This window comes from Camellia sinensis, chromosome 4, assembly GCF_055761805.1.
Source record: "Camellia sinensis isolate YWXY chromosome 4, ASM5576180v1, whole genome shotgun sequence".
Taxonomy (NCBI): domain Eukaryota; kingdom Viridiplantae; phylum Streptophyta; class Magnoliopsida; order Ericales; family Theaceae; genus Camellia; species Camellia sinensis.
This window is the reverse complement of record NC_138964.1, coordinates 96,695,045-96,711,798: the sequence shown is the minus strand read 5'-3', so window position 1 is coordinate 96,711,798 and position 16,754 is coordinate 96,695,045. Positions and strand designations below refer to the sequence as shown.

Genomic DNA, 16,754 nt, shown 5'->3' with positions numbered 1-16,754 from the left:
ATTTAGGATACAAATCCTTCCCCTGCACCCTCTCTATTTTTCTTTTCCCACTGAATTTCTAAATCACCGGTTGATATCTATATCAAAATGAGGAATTCTCAGTGGGGTTTCTCCTTCGGGTTACTGCCGTCTTTCGGGAAAGAAGAAATCTCAATTTGGGTTTGCAAATTATGGCCTATAAAACTCAAACATTCCTAGCGGGAAAGAATCTTTGTTTGGGTTTTCATTGGGTCTCTCTTTTCAATGAAATGGAGTTTTTGGGGAATTATATTTGAGTGCCTGAATCTGAGGGCAACCCATATATTCTTGAATTGCCTTATTAAGAGTTGTTGTGATGTTCTAAGGTTCTTTGTTGCAAGATAGAAAAATGGGTTTTGTGCCATTTTATTTCTTTTTATAGAAGAGATAATGGAGAAGACATGGGGGTATTAGTATCATTTTACATTTTGCTGTTTAGTCCCAAACTCTATGGGGGGCTATCTACCTAAATTTAAATGACAAGGGAGTAAAGTACTTTAAGTTAAACCATAAGGGGTATAAAATAATGTTTGGGAGCTCTAAAAAAACTTTAATGGTGTGGGCCCCACAATAATAGTGATGTTTGTGTCTTCTTTCTTTTTATTTTTTATTTTTTCATTGCCAAGTGTATAAAGCTCTATTTTTAGGGAAATGTATCACTACTGAAAGATATAATATCAAAAATGCTTGGAACCCCCAAAGTTGGGGGCCCTAATGACCCCTAAAATAATGTAGACCAATCATGTATTTTTGTTTTTTTTTTTTCCTTTTTTTTTTCTTTCCTTCTTGGACCAATCACAGGTAAGTGAGGGTTATAGAGTAATATTTTTTGGGGGGTCTATAACATTGTTGATATAATATTTGTAAAAATAAATTTAACATGGTACTAACTCTATACTTACTAATACGAAAATAGTAACAATAATCCGTATTGAATATCATAACTTTTAAAATTTTCAACCTGCAATGGCACTAAGTTACATCACATAGTCTCAACCAATTATCGATACACACTCACACAATGAGTTAGAACAAGTAAGAGAGAAAACAACACGAAATTACAGGAAATTCCCAACCTTTATTATTGCACCAACAATACAAAGGAATGCCTATGGAAACTCTTTCAATTACTTGATCCCCATTTTGAGTTCCATGGCCATGCCTTATATAGGCTTACAATCAGTTACAACAATACAACTAGCAATAGAAGGAAAACATGCCAAGTGGCATGGCAGTTGACACCCCCAACTGCCTAGGGACTTAGGAACAAATCTGGAGCTAACTGCTAATAACTGCTCCTGTCTTCCAGCCTTGGTTCCTGAATTCTAGGCTTGGCTTGTCTTTGCCCCAACACAAGTTACTGTTGCCAACAGACATGCATAGTTACTAATAACCGCCATGTTGTCTGCCTCATCAAGCCAGCCACGAATTTGGTTGTCTTGGCCACCACACCAAGTCTTGCCCATTGATTCTTTAACCCCCAAGTATGCTGCAGCCCACATTCAGGTCATATTAATGCCTTGTATCTGTGCAAATGTTACCCATACTTTGGCCAAGGGTTGTGTGCTGTTGGCCCAGTACTTTGTTATTTTTTCACCTTGCTGTCTTGGCATGCTACTATCATGCCGTGGCCTTGGTTGGACATGGGCGCAAGGTCTTGCCAATGCCCACCATGCAGCCTTCAAGTAAAAGGTGCTAACAAACCACCCCCACCAGGAGAAGCCAACGTCATCGTTGATAAGGTCTTTAAGTACTCTTCGACTTGTTTTTCAAACTGCCATAATGTTACATCTTTTTCCCAACTTGCATTAGATTCTAGGGAACCCTTCCACTTCACTAAGTAATGGTCCTTTGATTCTTTTTTGCTTTGACCTTTGGTCTTGTGATCAAGAATCCATTCTACCTCCCTGTAAAACTGCTTTCTGATCAATGGAGGTGCCCTCCCCTCCGAACTTGCTTCCTTGTCAAGTTAGTTTGATCCTCATGAAAAGGTTTCAAAAAACTAACATGGAAAGTTGGGTGGATTTCAACCGATCAGGCAATACTAGCATGTATGCAACATTCCCCACACGTTTTAAGATTTCAAAGGGGCCATCGTATTTCAGAATTAAGCCACGGTGCACTGTCTTACTGTTGATCTCCTTCCAAATTTGAGAAGTAAGCTTCAGTAGCACTTTGTCTCCCACTTTGAATTCTAAGGGTCACCTCCCTTTGTTAGCATACTTCTTCATTCTTTTGCTTGCTCTAGTCAAACTATCTTATGCTTCCTCTAGCAACTCTTGTTTAACCCTTGCAAAGCGGTATGCTGCTGGACATCTGCCACCAGAGCCTGTTTTAGCCACTTTGTAAGGAGTTAGGGGCTGTTGCCCCGTGGCCAATTCGAACGAACTCATCCCGATTGTCGATGATCTATGCAAATTGTAACAAAATTGTGCACTATCCAACAATTCGACCCAATTCTTTTGACTTGCAGTCACATAATGTCGGAGATACTCCTCAAGGAACCCATTCATCCTCTCGGTCTGGCCATCCGTCTTTGCTGTGGAGAACTTTAATTCTGAACCCAACAAATTAAAGAGCACAGTCCAAAACCTTCCCGTAAACTGGGTATCCCTATCACTAATTATGTCCTCAGGTAAGCCAAACTATTTTATAACATACTTATAAAATAAATCAGCAGCAATGTCAGAAAGACAAGCATGAGGAGCAGGAATAAATACAACATACTAAGAAAAACGATCAACAACTACCATGATGGAATGCATCCCATTAATTTTAGGAAACCCAGAGATGAAGTCCATGGATACTGAAACCCAAGGCTTCTCAGGGACCAGCAATGGTTGCAATAACCTAGCCGCCTTCTTTCTTTTGGTCTTGTCCAATTAGCACACCATGCAAGTTTTGACATAGGCCTCCATATTCTCTTCCATTCTTGGCCAAACATATGAACGAGACAAGAGTGCCATCATGCATTGTTGTCCCAGATGACCAGCCCACTGCGGATCATGCGTTTCTCTAAGAAGTTCCATTCTCAGTCCCCCAATACTAGGGACATATAGCATATCTCCTTTTCCATGAAGAAGACCATCTTCAAGCCAACACCGACGAACAATACCATCATTCACTTGCTGCACCAACTGTTGATATTTTGAGTCAATTACAGCGCTATCCCTGATCCTTTCCAGCAATTGTGATTCAATGTTGGAAATAGTAGCCACATATTCAACTGCCCCTTTCCGACTTAAGGCATTAGTGACTAGATTGTGGCGCACAACCGTTGATATTCTGAGTCAATTACAGCGCTATCCCTGATCCTTTCCAGCAATTGTGATTCAATGTTGGAAATAGCAGCCACATATTCAACTACCCCTTTCCGATTTAAGGCATCAGCGACTAGATTGTGTCACACAAGCTTGTGTCGCCACTTAAAATCATATTCTTCAAGGAATTTCTGCCAATGGACCTGCCTTGGAGACAATGTTCTCTAAGTTTTGAAGAATATATTGGCCACATTATCAGTAAGAACCAAAAATCTAGTCCCCAACAGATAAACCCTCCAGGTGAGAAGGCAATGTACCACCGCCGTCATCGCCTTCTCAAGGGTTGAATAATTCTTCTCAGCAATATTCAATTTTCTGCTTTCAAAGGCCACATGGTGTCTCTCTTGCACCAATACTGTCAGGACCCCAAACTCACCCCTATGGGTTTAGCATCATGACTGGCCAGCAATCATAGATTATCTACGGCCTCCATCGGAACAAATCAAATTGCTATAAATTATGGGGCTAAGCAGAAGCAAATTAAATATAGAAGAGGTCCATCGAGTTGTGCATAAATGAAGAGTTTACATTAGAACTGTACATCCATCCAAAGGTAAGTGCATATATTTATATACATAAATATTCAAAAGCAGAAGTTCAACCACAATCCAAACTTGTCAACATATACAAATTAAAAACCCCTATTACCAAAATTTAACCAAGATTCAAAACAAAAAGGGGGTTTAGACTTCGCTTGGCTCTTTGCGAGACCAAGTTGGCTCCTTCACAGGAGCTCCAAAAAGGCTTACCACGGGGTGACTTCGCGGCGATATCTATCCTTGATGTTCAACCTTCTCACCTATATATATATACATAAATAGTGAGCTAGTGCCCAATGAGCAATAACAAAATAAAGAGGTTATATGAATGAAGTTCCACACCAATACAAATATCAATTAGATTAGCCATCATGTCAATCCTTCGCGATGAACAAAACCATTGATCGATAGCATATTCTATACAATTCTGATTTCAATCCAATTCTCAATGATCCGTGTTATCCCAATAACAATTCTCATTCAATGACAAATTGCGCGGTACATTTAATAGAGTAACAATGTATCAATAGCAATGGGACCTCAAGGGTCAATTAATATATCATATTCAATTATCCAATGGGCCACGGTATTGTTTCCCCCAGGTGAGGGCCAATGGGCCATGGTATTATAAGGCCTAGGCAAGGGCCTATTGAACAATGGGACATGGTATTAATTTCCTCCAAGCAAGGGCCTATTTAACAATGGGCCATGGTATTAATTTCCCCCAGGCAAGGGCCTATTTAACAATAGGCCATGGTATTAATTTCCCCCAGGCAAGGGCTTCACTAAAGGATGCCACGAGTTTACTTTCAAAAATGAACTTCATTCATTAGTAACAAATAGTACTTCAGTAAACTAATCAATCAATCATATATCGATGTGATATCCCTGTTCCGTAATATGTTAATTGGTCCTTAATATAAGCATGATTATGTGTTTAATATGATTTTGTGTGCCATTATGTGAAAATATGTGGTTTTGAATTTCTATCTGTTCACCGTAGGAATATCTGTTTGATTATCTGCTTTGGAAATTTAATTGAAGACCCTATCGGCCATAGAAACCGAAATTGATTGTGCCATTGTGTTTGGCATAATTTTTAGAGCCCACGGTGAAATTTAATTAAAAATTGATACGGATCAAATTAATCAGATTGAATTTGATGAATTAGTGCCCAAATATTTTATATAGAAATAATTGTGACTAGTGGGACTTAAAGAGGGGCACTACACACACTCAATTCCTCTTTCTTGTTTATTTGAGCCAAATTGCTCTAAGGAAGGAGAGTGAGGGTCGGCTAGAGAGAGAGGGAGAGAGAGAGAGTTGAAGTTTGATCTCAAAGCTTGGAAACCTTGAAGATTACTCAAGAATTTACTATAGATTGTGGGAATTAAAGCTCCTAGGTGAGTATTTCATGGATTCTAGTTTGCAATTTTATGTAAACAAGCTAGTTGGGTAATCAAGAGTAAGAATTGAAGTGAAATTGAGTTGATCATGTTGAATTGAAGGTTAATGTATGCTTGCATGTATGTAATTGTTTGGGATTTGCATGTTTGAGGTTGAAATACATGATCCATGTAAGTTTCTAGTTGAAGCTCATGTTTACAATCACCATTTGCACCATGTGAGTTGAAATGAGGGTAATATATCACACGCATGTACAATTTATAAGAGTAGAAGCTTTGAATGCATGAATTTGATGAGTTGGTGATGAGTTTGGGTTAATTTGTGACATGCAAGTGTTTGATCCATGAAATTGAGCTTCATAACGATATAATTTGGTGTTTGTATCATGTTAGCACAAGTATATTTGAAGTTTGAGCTATTATATGCTTGAAATGTTGATTGGAAGGTTGAATTGAGCTCAAAGAACAATTCTGGGTTTTCCAGAATTTTGATGTCCGCTCGAGCGAGGAAACTTCTGCTCGAGCTTGAAATTCGTGCTCCCAGTATTTTTTTGCAGACTTGGATGTCCGCTCGAGCGGGAAGTTCACGCTCGAGCGGGGAGCTATGTAGATAGACCTTCAGCTCGAGCGCCAGACTTAACGCTTAAGCTTAATTTTGATGCATCCAGTACTTTTGCAGACCTTATGGGTCCGCTCGAGCGGGGAAGTCCACGCTCGAGTGGGGACCCTATTTTTTGAAATTTTGAAAAGACATTCTGTATTTCATTTTCTGTTCTCTTTCATTTCCAAGTACTCTTAGGCATGCATTGAGCATTGTAATTGCGTTAAAAAGATAAGAATGAAGCCTAAAGAAGAATATGTGAATTTAGAACGGATCGAATTGTTTATGACCCTTTTGTGTTTATGGAATGTGTAGGGTCGAGCTCTAGGGCAAACCAACCAACCGATCACTGTAAGTAATATCGATATTTTGAAGTCGTCATTTGTCCAATTGCTTATTTCCTTATGAGCCTTATAAGTTTGCTAGTTCGAATTACGGGCAAGTGTTTGATATGAATGAATGGGCCAGAGGCCAGTTTGACATCAATGAATGGGCTAGAGGCCAGTTTGGCATCAATGAATGGGCCAGAGGCCAGTTTGATATGAATGAATGGGCCAGAGGCCAGTTTGACATGAATGAAAGTTGAATGGTCCAAAGGCGAGTTTGACATGAAAATCTGAATGGGCCAAAGTCCGGTTTGACGAATGAAAGATAAATGGGCCAAAGGCCAGTATGTTTGGAACCACAGTCATTTGACTTAAATTGTGTATATATATATGTTAAATAGAAATATGAATTAGGCCCAAGGCCGTTGGAAGCATGTTATTCTATGTACCGTTTGTATAACTCTTTTATTTGATATTATTCACTAGGCTATCGCTTATGCTCATTCATGTGTTTGTAGGTGAGCCAAGAGAAGTCCAAACCCAGCCCCCGTGAAGCCTATGTGGAACAACAAAGGTTTTGGGAGGGTCAGCCCTTGTGTCTCACGCATGAGACCGTCTTCGCCCTTTTGTTATGTATTCATATTTTGTCATGTTGGCAAAGACTTTGCATATGTTGTACATAGTCGTGACGGGTTGACTTAGACTTATATGATCCTGTATGTATAGAACCTTATGTAGTACATATTTCGCTGTGAGTTATTAATATGCATATGGATGGTTTGTTATGATGTGCCGTGTAAGCACAACTCTATGGATAAAGTTTTAAATTGCTTCCGTTTGGCCCCCGTTAACTCTGTTAAAATACATTTGGTTTGGTTTGAGACCGTAGGTAATCTCATGATTACTGGCCGGTTATGTCCTTAACCCACGGGGGCGGGTTCGGGTCATGACAGAGTGGTATCAAATCACAAGTTAATAACTCACACACTTGTCCAAAAGAGCAATAAGCCTCTAGAAGAGATATAGGATGCATTCATATGATAAGTATGACTTTGATAGTATCGAGAATGCATCTAAATGTTTCAATGTGAATAACCATGTGTTATAAGTTTGTGATTTGCTTGCTTTGCAAATTATTTGAATATGTGTGCTCTTTAATATATGCATACCTGTGAATCTTTTGTACAAAGTATAATGTAAATTTAATCAGATGGTGAGAACAAGAGGTGATGAGATAGAAGAGTCCTCTACTGCCAGAATAGACAGAATGGAAAGACTGATACAGGAAATGGCAGAAACTTTGAGACAGCAACAGGAGTGGCAACAACAGTGGCAGCAACCACACTCGCCACCTCCACCTCCGGCACCACCCATGCCAGATAATCTGAATGATGATCGAATAATAGCACTCACCAAAGAGTTCAAGAAAATGAAACCACCACAGTTCCACGGGGGATTAGATCCGTTGAAAGCCAAAGCATGGGTCCTCAGCATTGAGAAACTGCTTGAAGTGTTCCCCTATTCCAAGACACAGAAAGTGCTTCTAGCCACTTTTATGCTAGAAGACGAGGCAAGAAGATGGTAGATGCTAATGCGAGAAAATCACAGGGATGTTGATTGGGTGAAATTTTTGGAAATTTTCTATGACAAGTACTTCCTGCAGTGTGTTCGGGACAGGAAAGTAGCAGAGTTCATGGAACTAAGGCAAGACAGTATGACCGTAGCTGAGTATGAGGCCAAATTCACCGAATTGGCCAGGTTTGCACCACATGTAATTGATACTGACTATAAGAAGGTGAGACACTTTGAAGGTGGGCTCCGAAGTGACATTTTAGAAAGAGTGAATGTCCTGAAGCTGGAGACTTACATTGGGGTGCTAGACAGGGCCATCATATCAGAGGCTAACAGAGCTAGACAGGCTAAGCCACCAACAGAGTGGAAAGGCAATAAAAGACAAGGCTTCTTTTCAAAGAAGAAATTTCTAAAAAAGCAAAACACGGGCTCCTCAAGTACTTCGAATTCTTCTCGAGACGTATCTCCCATGTGCAATATTTGTAGCAAAAGGCACCGTGAGGTTTGTTACCGTGTGTTAGGGGTCTGTTTCAAGTGTGGTAATCAAGGGCATATGGCCCGAGATTGTAATCAGAATGGTGGAAAGATAGCTGCTAGTTCCACTGCATCGATCCAAAGCTGGGAAATACTTTGAGATCTGCCACCACCGGGGATACCGGAAGATAGGGGAGAGTCTTTGCGCTTATTCCAGGTGATACACAGAATGCCAACGCAGTTGTCTCAGGTACTATTTCTATATGTAATCATGATGCTTTTGTGTTAATTGACTCCGGATCCACACACTCCTTTGTGACATGTGCATTTGCATTTAGACTAAATAGACCTCTAGAATTACTGTCATATTTGCTATGTGTGTCTGCTCCATCTGGGAAATCTGTATTGTGTGAATCTATATACTGGTTTTGTGATATGTGGGTTGAGGATGCTATCCTATATGTGGATTTGTTGCCCTTGAATTTTAGACATTTTGATGTAATTTTGGGCATGGATTGGTTGACCAAATATTGTGCCACCATTGATTGTGTGACAAAACGGGTTATGTTTAAACCACCAGAACAGAAAGAGATTGTGTTTGTGGGCAATAGGGTAGTGCCTCCACCTTATTTGATATCTGCAATGAAAGCATGTAAACTGATCAGGAACGGGTGCTAGGGTTATTTGTGTTATGTGTTGTCTGAACAATCTGTGAATGTCGAACTGAATGATATCCCGATTGTTAGAGAATTTCTAGATGTGTTCCCAAATGAATTACCAGGGGAATTAATAGATAGGGAAATAGAGTTTACTATTGAAACTGTGCCAGTCACCCAGCCCATTTCTAAAACTCCCTACAGAATGGCTACCGCCGAAATGAAAGAATTGAAAGAACAATTGCAAGACCTGCTTGACAAGGGGTTTATTCGACCTAGCACTTCGCCTTGGGGTGCACTAGTATTGTTTGTGAAAAAGAAGGATGGAACTTTGCATTTGTGCATCGATTATCGGGAATTGAACAAGGTAACAATAAAGAACAAATATCCCCTACCCCGTATTGATGACTTATTTGACCAGTTGCAGGGATCACAGGTGTTTTCTAAGATTGATTTGAGATCCAGGTATCATCAGCTGAAAGTTAAGGCAGAGGATATTGAGAAAACCACATTTAGAACGAGGTATGGACATTTTGAGTTCCTTGTTATGCCATTTGGAGTGCCTAATGCTCCGGCAACATTTATGGACTTAATGAACCAAATTTTCAAAACCTACCTTGACGAATTTGTTGTGGTTTTTATTGATGACATTTTGATATATTCCAAAGATAGACTTGAACATGAACATCATTTGAGAACTGTCCTACAAATACTTCAGGAAAGGAAATTATTTGCTAAACTAAAGAAATGTGAGTTTTGGTTGGATGAAGTTGTTTTCTTAGGACATGTGATCAACAAGGAAGGAATTTCAGTGGACCCACAGAAAATAGAGGCAATTGTGAATTGGCCTACACCGACAAATGTGACAGAAGTCCGCAGCTTCATGGGCTTGGCCGGGTACTATAGGAGGTTTGTGAACGACTTTTCAAAATTAGCTGTGCCTTTTACCCAATTGACACGAAAAGGGCAACCATTTGAATGGAACGACAAAAGAGAAGCTGCCTTTCATGAACTGAAAACAAGATTGACCACTGCACCAATTTTGACACTACCATCAGGTATGGAGAATTTTGTGATTTTCAGTGATGCGTCTTATAAAGGTTTGGGTTGTGTGTTAATGCAGAACGGAAAGGTTATTGCTTATGCCTCCCGACAGTTGAGACTGCACGAGAAAAACTACCCAATGCATGACTTAGAATTGGCCGCAGTTGTTTTTGCTTTGAAAATCTGGCGGCATTATCTGTATGGAGCAAAGTGTGAAGTCTACACGGTTCACAAAAGTCTGAAATACTTTTTCACGCAGAAGGAGTTGAATATGCGACAGAGGAGATGGCTGGAACTGATAAAGGATTATGATTTAGAGATTCAGTATCACCCCGGGAAAGCTAACACAGTTGCTGATGCCTTGAGTAGAAAATCACGGGGAGTATGGCTTGTTTGCTTACTAAGCAGAAAGAGATCTTGCAAGATTTTGAGAAGTCTGAAATTGAAGTGGTAATGTGTGAACAGGGCGGATTGATAACCGCTATTACAGCCGGGCCGGCAATCATTGATGAAATCAAGCAGAAACAGAAAGAGGATAAATTCTGCAAGAAAGTGATTGGTGAATTTGAGACAAGTCCGAAAGCAGAGTTTGGCATTGAGAATGAAGTGCTGAGATTTCGGAACAGAATGTGTGTCCCAGATATTCCGGAACTAAAGTAGAGGGTTTTAGATGAAGCCCACAGATCCGTATTTGTTATGCATCCGGGTAACAATAAAATGTATTGGGATTTGAAACAGACCTATTGATGGCCTAAGATGAAGAAGGAGATTGCAAAATATGTGTCCAAATGTCTTCAGTGTCAGCAAGTTAAAGCTGAACATCAGAAATCAGGCGGTCTACTTCAACCTCTCCCTATTCCTGAATGGAAGTGGGAGCATGTGACTACGGATTTTGTTGTTGGCCTACCTCGGACTCCTCGAGGTATGGATTCTATTTGGGTTATAGTAGATAGACTGACTAAATCTGTACATTTTCTGCCTGTTAAAACTACATTTAATGCTTATAGATTGGCTACTATTTATGTTGATGAGATCGTCCGTTTACACGGAGTTCCGGTATCTATTGTGTCGGATAGAGATCCGAAATTTGTGTCTAGATTGTGGAAGAGTTTGCAGGAAGCTATGGGGACAGAACTAAGATTCAGTACTGCATTTCACCCACAGACCAATGGGCAATCACAACGAACAATACAAACTTTGGAAGATATGCTCCGGATGTGTGCTTTGGACTTTCAGGGGAGTTGGGAAGACTATTTGCCACTTGCAGAGTTTGCATACAATAACAGCTTCCACTCCAGCATCGGTATGGCACCATACGAGGCTTTGTATGGTAGAAAGTGTAGATCACATATTTGTTGGACAGAAGTCGGGGATAGAGCTTTACTTGGGCTTGAAATTGTGTAAGACACTTCTGAGAAAATCAAGATTATTCGGCAAAGGCTCAAAATAGCTCAAGACCAACAAAAGAATTATGCAGATGTTCGGAGAAGACCTCTTGAGTATGAGGTTGGTGACCATGTGTTCATCCGTGTATCTCCGATGAAAGGCCAAGTCAGGTTTGGAAAGAAGGGCAAGTTGTCGCCCCGTTACATTGGGTCGTTTCAGATTTTGGAAAGGCTTGGCCCAGTTGCCTATAGAGTTGCTTTGCCACCGGGATTCGAACAAATCCATAACGTGTTTCATATGTCGATGTTGAGAGGTTACCTCCGAGACCCGTTTTATGTGATTGATTATCACCGGGTAGCTATTGATGAGAATATGGAATACGCCGAATGGCCGGAACGAATTGTTGATCGGCAAGTGAAACAATTGAGAAGCAAGTCCATCCCAATGGTGAAAGTGGAATGGAAGGAACATTATGGGACGGATGTTACATGGGAAAAAGAGGAGAAAATGCGACTACGCTATCCATATTTGTTTCCGACGAAGGTAAAATAAGTTTGAAGGACCAAACTTCCTAAAAGGGGGAAGACTGTGATATCCTTGTTCCATAATATGTTAATTGGTCCTTAATATGAGCATGATTATGTGTTTAATATGATTTTGTGTGCCATTATGTGAAAATATGTGGTTTTGAATTTCTATCTGTTCACCGTAGGAATATCTGTTTGATTATCTGCTTTGGAAATTTAATTGAAGGCCCTATCGGCCATAAAAACCGAAATTGATTGCGCCATTGTGATTGGCATAATTTTTAGACCCCACGGTGAAATTTAATTGAAAATTGATTCGGATCAAATTAATCAGATTGAATTTGATGAATTAGTGCCCAAATATTTTATATGGAAATAATTGTGACTAGTGGGACTTAAAGAGGGGCACTACACACACTCAATTCCTCTTTCTTGTTTATTTGAGCCAAATTGCTCTAAGGAAGGAGAGTGAGGGTCGGCTAGAGAGAGAGGGAGAGAGAGAGAGTTGAAGTTTGATCTCAAAGCTTGGAAACCTTGAAGATTACTTAAGAATTTACTATAGATTGTGGGAATTAAAGCTCCTAGGTGAGTATTTCATGGATTCTAGTTTGCAATTTTATGTAAACAAGCTAGTTGGGTAATCAAGAGTAAGAATTGAAGTGAAATTGAGTTGATCATGTTGAATTGAAGGTTAATGTATGCTTGCATGTATGTAATTGTTTGGGATTTGCATGTTTGAGGTTGAAATACATGATCCATGTAAGTTTCTAGTTGAAGCTCATGTTTACAATCACCATTTGCACCATGTGAGTTGAAATGAGGGTAATATATCACACGCATGTACAATTTATAAGAGTAGAAGCTTTGAATGCATGAATTTGATGAGTTGGTGATGAGTTTGGGTTAATTTGGGACATGCAAGTGTTTGATCCATGAAATTGAGCTTCATAATGATATAATTTGGTGTTTGTATCATGTTAGCACAAGTGTATTTGAAGTTTGAGCTATTACATGCTTGAAATGTTGATTGGAAGGTCGAATTGAGCTCAAAGAACAATTCTGGGTTTTCCAGAATTTTGATGTCTGCTCGAGCGGGGAAACTTCCGCTCGAGCGTGAAATTCGTGCTCCCAGTATTTTTTTTGCAGACTTGGATGTCCGCTTGAGCAGGAAGTTCACGCTCGAGCGTGGAGCTATGTAGACAGACCTTCAGCTCGAGCGCCAGACTTAACGCTCGAGCGTAATTTTGATGCATCCAGTACTTTTGCAGACCTTATGGGTCCGCTCGAGCGGGGAAGTCCACGCTCGAGCGAGGACCCTAGTTTCTAAAATTTTGAAAAGCATTCTGTGTTTCATTTTCTGTTCTCTTTCACTTCCAAGTACTCTTAGGCATGCATTGAGCATTGTAATTGAGTTGAAAAGATAAGAATGAAGCCTAAAGAGAAATATGTGAATTTAAAACGGATCGAATTGTTTGTGACCCTTTTGTGTTCATGGAATGTATAGGGTCGAGCTCCAGGGCAAACCAACCAACCGATCACTGTGAGTAATATCGATATTTTGAAGTCGTCATTTGTCCAATTGCTTATTTCCTTATAAGCCTTATAAGTTTGCTAGTTCGTATTACGAACAAGTGTTTGATATGAATAAATGGGCCAGAGGCCAGTTTGACATCAATGAATGGGCCAGAGGCCAGTTTGACATCAATGAATGGGCTAGAGGCCAGTTTGGCATCAATGAATGGGCCAGAGGCCAGTTTGATAAGAATGAATGGGCCAGAGGCCAGTTTGACAAGAATGAAAGTTGAATGGGCCAAAGGCGAGTTTGACATGAAAATTTGAATAGGCCAAAGGCCAGTATGTTTGGAACCATAGTCACTTGACTTAAATTATGTATATATATATGTTAAATAGAAATATGAATTGGGCCCAAGGTCGTTTGAAGCATGTTGTTCTATGTACCATTTGTATAACTCTTTTATTTGATATTATTCACTGGGCTATCGCTCACGCTCATTCATGTGTTTGTAGGTGAGCCAAGAGAAATCCAAACCCAGCCCCCGTGAAGCCTATGTGGAACAACAAAGGTTTTGGGAGAGTCAGCCCTTGTATCTCACGCATGAGACCGTCTTCGCCCTTTTGTTATGTATTCATATTTTGTCATGTTGACGAAGACTTTGCATATGTTGTACATAGTCGTGATGGGTTGACTTAGACTTATATGATCCTGTATGTACAAAACCTTATGTAGTACATATTTCGCTGTGAGTTATTAATATGCATATGGATGGTTTGTTATGATGTGCCATGTACGCACAGCTCTATGGACAAAGTTTTAAATTGCTTCCGTTTGGGCCCCATTAACTCTGTTAAAATACGTTTGGTTTGGTTTGAGGCCGTAGGTAATCTCATGATTACTGGCCGGTTATGTCCTTAACCCACGGGGGCGGGTTCGGGTCATGACAATCGATTTCGATAACAATAACATTTTTGAAAATAAATATTACTTGAACATATCTTTATAAAGTTATTACTCACAGTGGTTTATGTTGTCACTAAGCCTCGAACGTCCACCTAAACAAAACACATAACAGAAATACAATTGAGGCACCAACTCATTTTAATTCAATTCTCTTTATGTGCTACTAGCTTATTCCATTATTATATAAGTCCAAATGGTACCTAAGAACACTAGGAGTGGCATGAGGATGCAAATATACACTTAAAAGAGTTGGTAAAATTTTGTTGAAAACAGGGTCTCCGCTCGTGCACAACTTTCTACGCTCGAGCGGGGGCTCAAAAACAAAGGTGGTCACTTGAGCGCAACTTCTGTCGCTCGAGCGGCCTGCAAAAGTACTGGTTGCATGAAATTCCCGCTCAACGGTCGCCCGAGCGGAAGACTGAGAAAACAAAGGATCCTCGCTTAAGCGCCACTTTGGTCGCTCAAGCGGCCTGTAAAATTTTATAAAACTGCTGGGAGCTCGATTTTCACGCTCGAGCGAGGCTTTTCTCGCTCAAGCGGACGATACGAAATCTGGAATTTCCAGAACTGTGTTTGAGCTTCAAGGTTGATATTCAAAGCCTTAAAACTTGTGTTTTTCGTATAAAAACTTGGAAAATCATTACATAACATGAATATACTTCCAATTTAAAACCATTTGCTAGAAATCATGCTTCAATCGTGCAAGTTCAAGCTTAAATTTCCAAGTTGAAACCATGCATGTTATGGATTGAGCCTCATTCATGTTAAAACACCACAAAGTAATATGAAATGCATGAATTCATGGATGATCTTCAAGCTCATGCCTCCTAAGCTTCATGCATGTATGAATTTCAAGAAATCTTAGCTCAAAAATGAAAGATCAAGCATGCATGTGCATAATTCAACTCAAATTCATCATATCCATGGTAATTCATGCTTAACTTATTCAAATTCAAACAAATGATCCCATAACTCTATGAACTTAGTTTCTACATGACTTGATTCCAAGAATTTGGCTTGAGTTTCATACTTAAAGTGTGAATTCAAGTGTTGGATTAGCTCAATTCACCAAAACTTTAGCAATTCACTTCAATCTCCCCTTTCTCTCTCTAAATGTTGAACTCTCCTCCCTTCTCTCTCTCAATTCTCAGCCAAGTGTGTATATATATGAGCTCATAAGCTTATTTAAAGCTATTTATATGGTGTGATTAAGCCAGCCTAATCACATGTGATTAAGGTCAACTAATTAAGCTTAATTCTAATTAATTCAATCAGTTTATTCTAATTATTTTGATCCAAATCAATTTTCAACTAAAATTACCATAAAATTCTAAATATTCTAATTCGCCTATTGGGCTAGTCAATTTTAGTTTCTGAAGTCATCTAAGCTCTTAATTTATGTATCTAAGTTGTCAATTCGAACAAATATTCCATGTAATGACAGATAATCACAAAATTAAGCATGTAATCGCATAAATAACACACAATCATGCAATTAGACTTAGTAAACTATCATTATACACTAGTTCAGAGGTTGGGGTTGTCACAAGTACCCCTCCAAGTGCTTTGTCTGAGGCATCTATGTGTACTTCAAAGGCAACTCAAAATTAGGCAGTCGCAAGACCGGTTCACTTGCCACCGCACCTTCCAATTTGTCAAAGGCCTCTTGACAATTAACAGACCAATGCCATTTGTGATCTTTCTTCAGCAAATCAGTGAGGGGAGCAGCCTTCTTTGAATATCTCTCGATAAACTTGCTGTAATAATTTTCCAAACCCAAGAAGGATCGCAACTCCGCAACATTGGCGGGTGAAGACCATTCCATAATAGCCTGCACCTTCTTTCCATCCATCTTGACATGGCCTTGGCAAATAATATGCCCCAAGAAACTTAATTTCTTTTTGAGCAAACTTGCACTTCTCCTTCTTTAGATAGAGTTCATTTTCCCACAGTCAGGAGAATACCTTTGTGAGATGGGTCAAATGGTCTTGTAATGTTTCACTATAAATTACAATATCATCCAAGTAAACAACTACAAACCGATCAACATAATCATTGAAAACATCATTTATTAAATTACAAAATGTCGCAGGAGCATTAGTAAGGCCAAAAGGCATAACTAAAAATTCAAAAGAACCATATCTAGTTACACAAGTGGTCTTTGCCTCATCTCTTTCTGTAACCCGAACTTGCCAATATCCCTGTCACGACCCGAACCTGCCCCTATGGGTTAAGGACGTAACCGGCCAGTAATCCTAAGATTACCTACGGCCTCAAACCAAAATAGACATAACTCGACAGAGTAAAAGGGCCAAACGGAAGCAATAATCAAAAATTTTGTCCATATAGCCGTGCTTATATGCACTACAAAACAAACCATACTCATATACGTTAATAACCCACAAC

General features: G+C 39.6%; 1 protein-coding gene across 1 annotated transcript; it reads right to left on the bottom strand.

The window, feature by feature from the left end:
* Positions 1 to 2,276: 2,276 nt before the first annotated feature.
* On the bottom strand, positions 2,277 to 16,200 carry LOC145823909 (uncharacterized). The gene is made up of 3 exons (XM_082923465.1): positions 15,993 to 16,200; positions 2,910 to 3,274; positions 2,277 to 2,663 (listed from the first exon to the last, which is right to left on the bottom strand). The coding sequence occupies exons 1-3, from the start codon at positions 16,198 to 16,200 to the stop codon at positions 2,277 to 2,279; spliced, it is 960 nt and encodes a 319-aa protein (XP_082779591.1).
* Between the last annotated feature and the right edge of the window lie 554 nt (positions 16,201 to 16,754).

Bases quoted from the DNA above. Each gene is read 5' to 3' on its own strand.
- LOC145823909 (XM_082923465.1), bottom strand. From the start codon at position 16,200: ATGGATGGAAAGAAGGTGCAGGCTATTATGGAATGGTCTTCACCCGCC. The intron at 3,275-15,992 runs GTGCGGTGGCAA...GCCACAATCTAG, and splicing joins GGCCTTTGACAAATTGGAAG to TCACTAATGCCTTAAGTCGG. The intron at 2,664-2,909 runs GTGTGCTAATTG...GTTATAAAATAG, and splicing joins CCTATGTCAAAACTTGCATG to TTTGGCTTACCTGAGGACAT.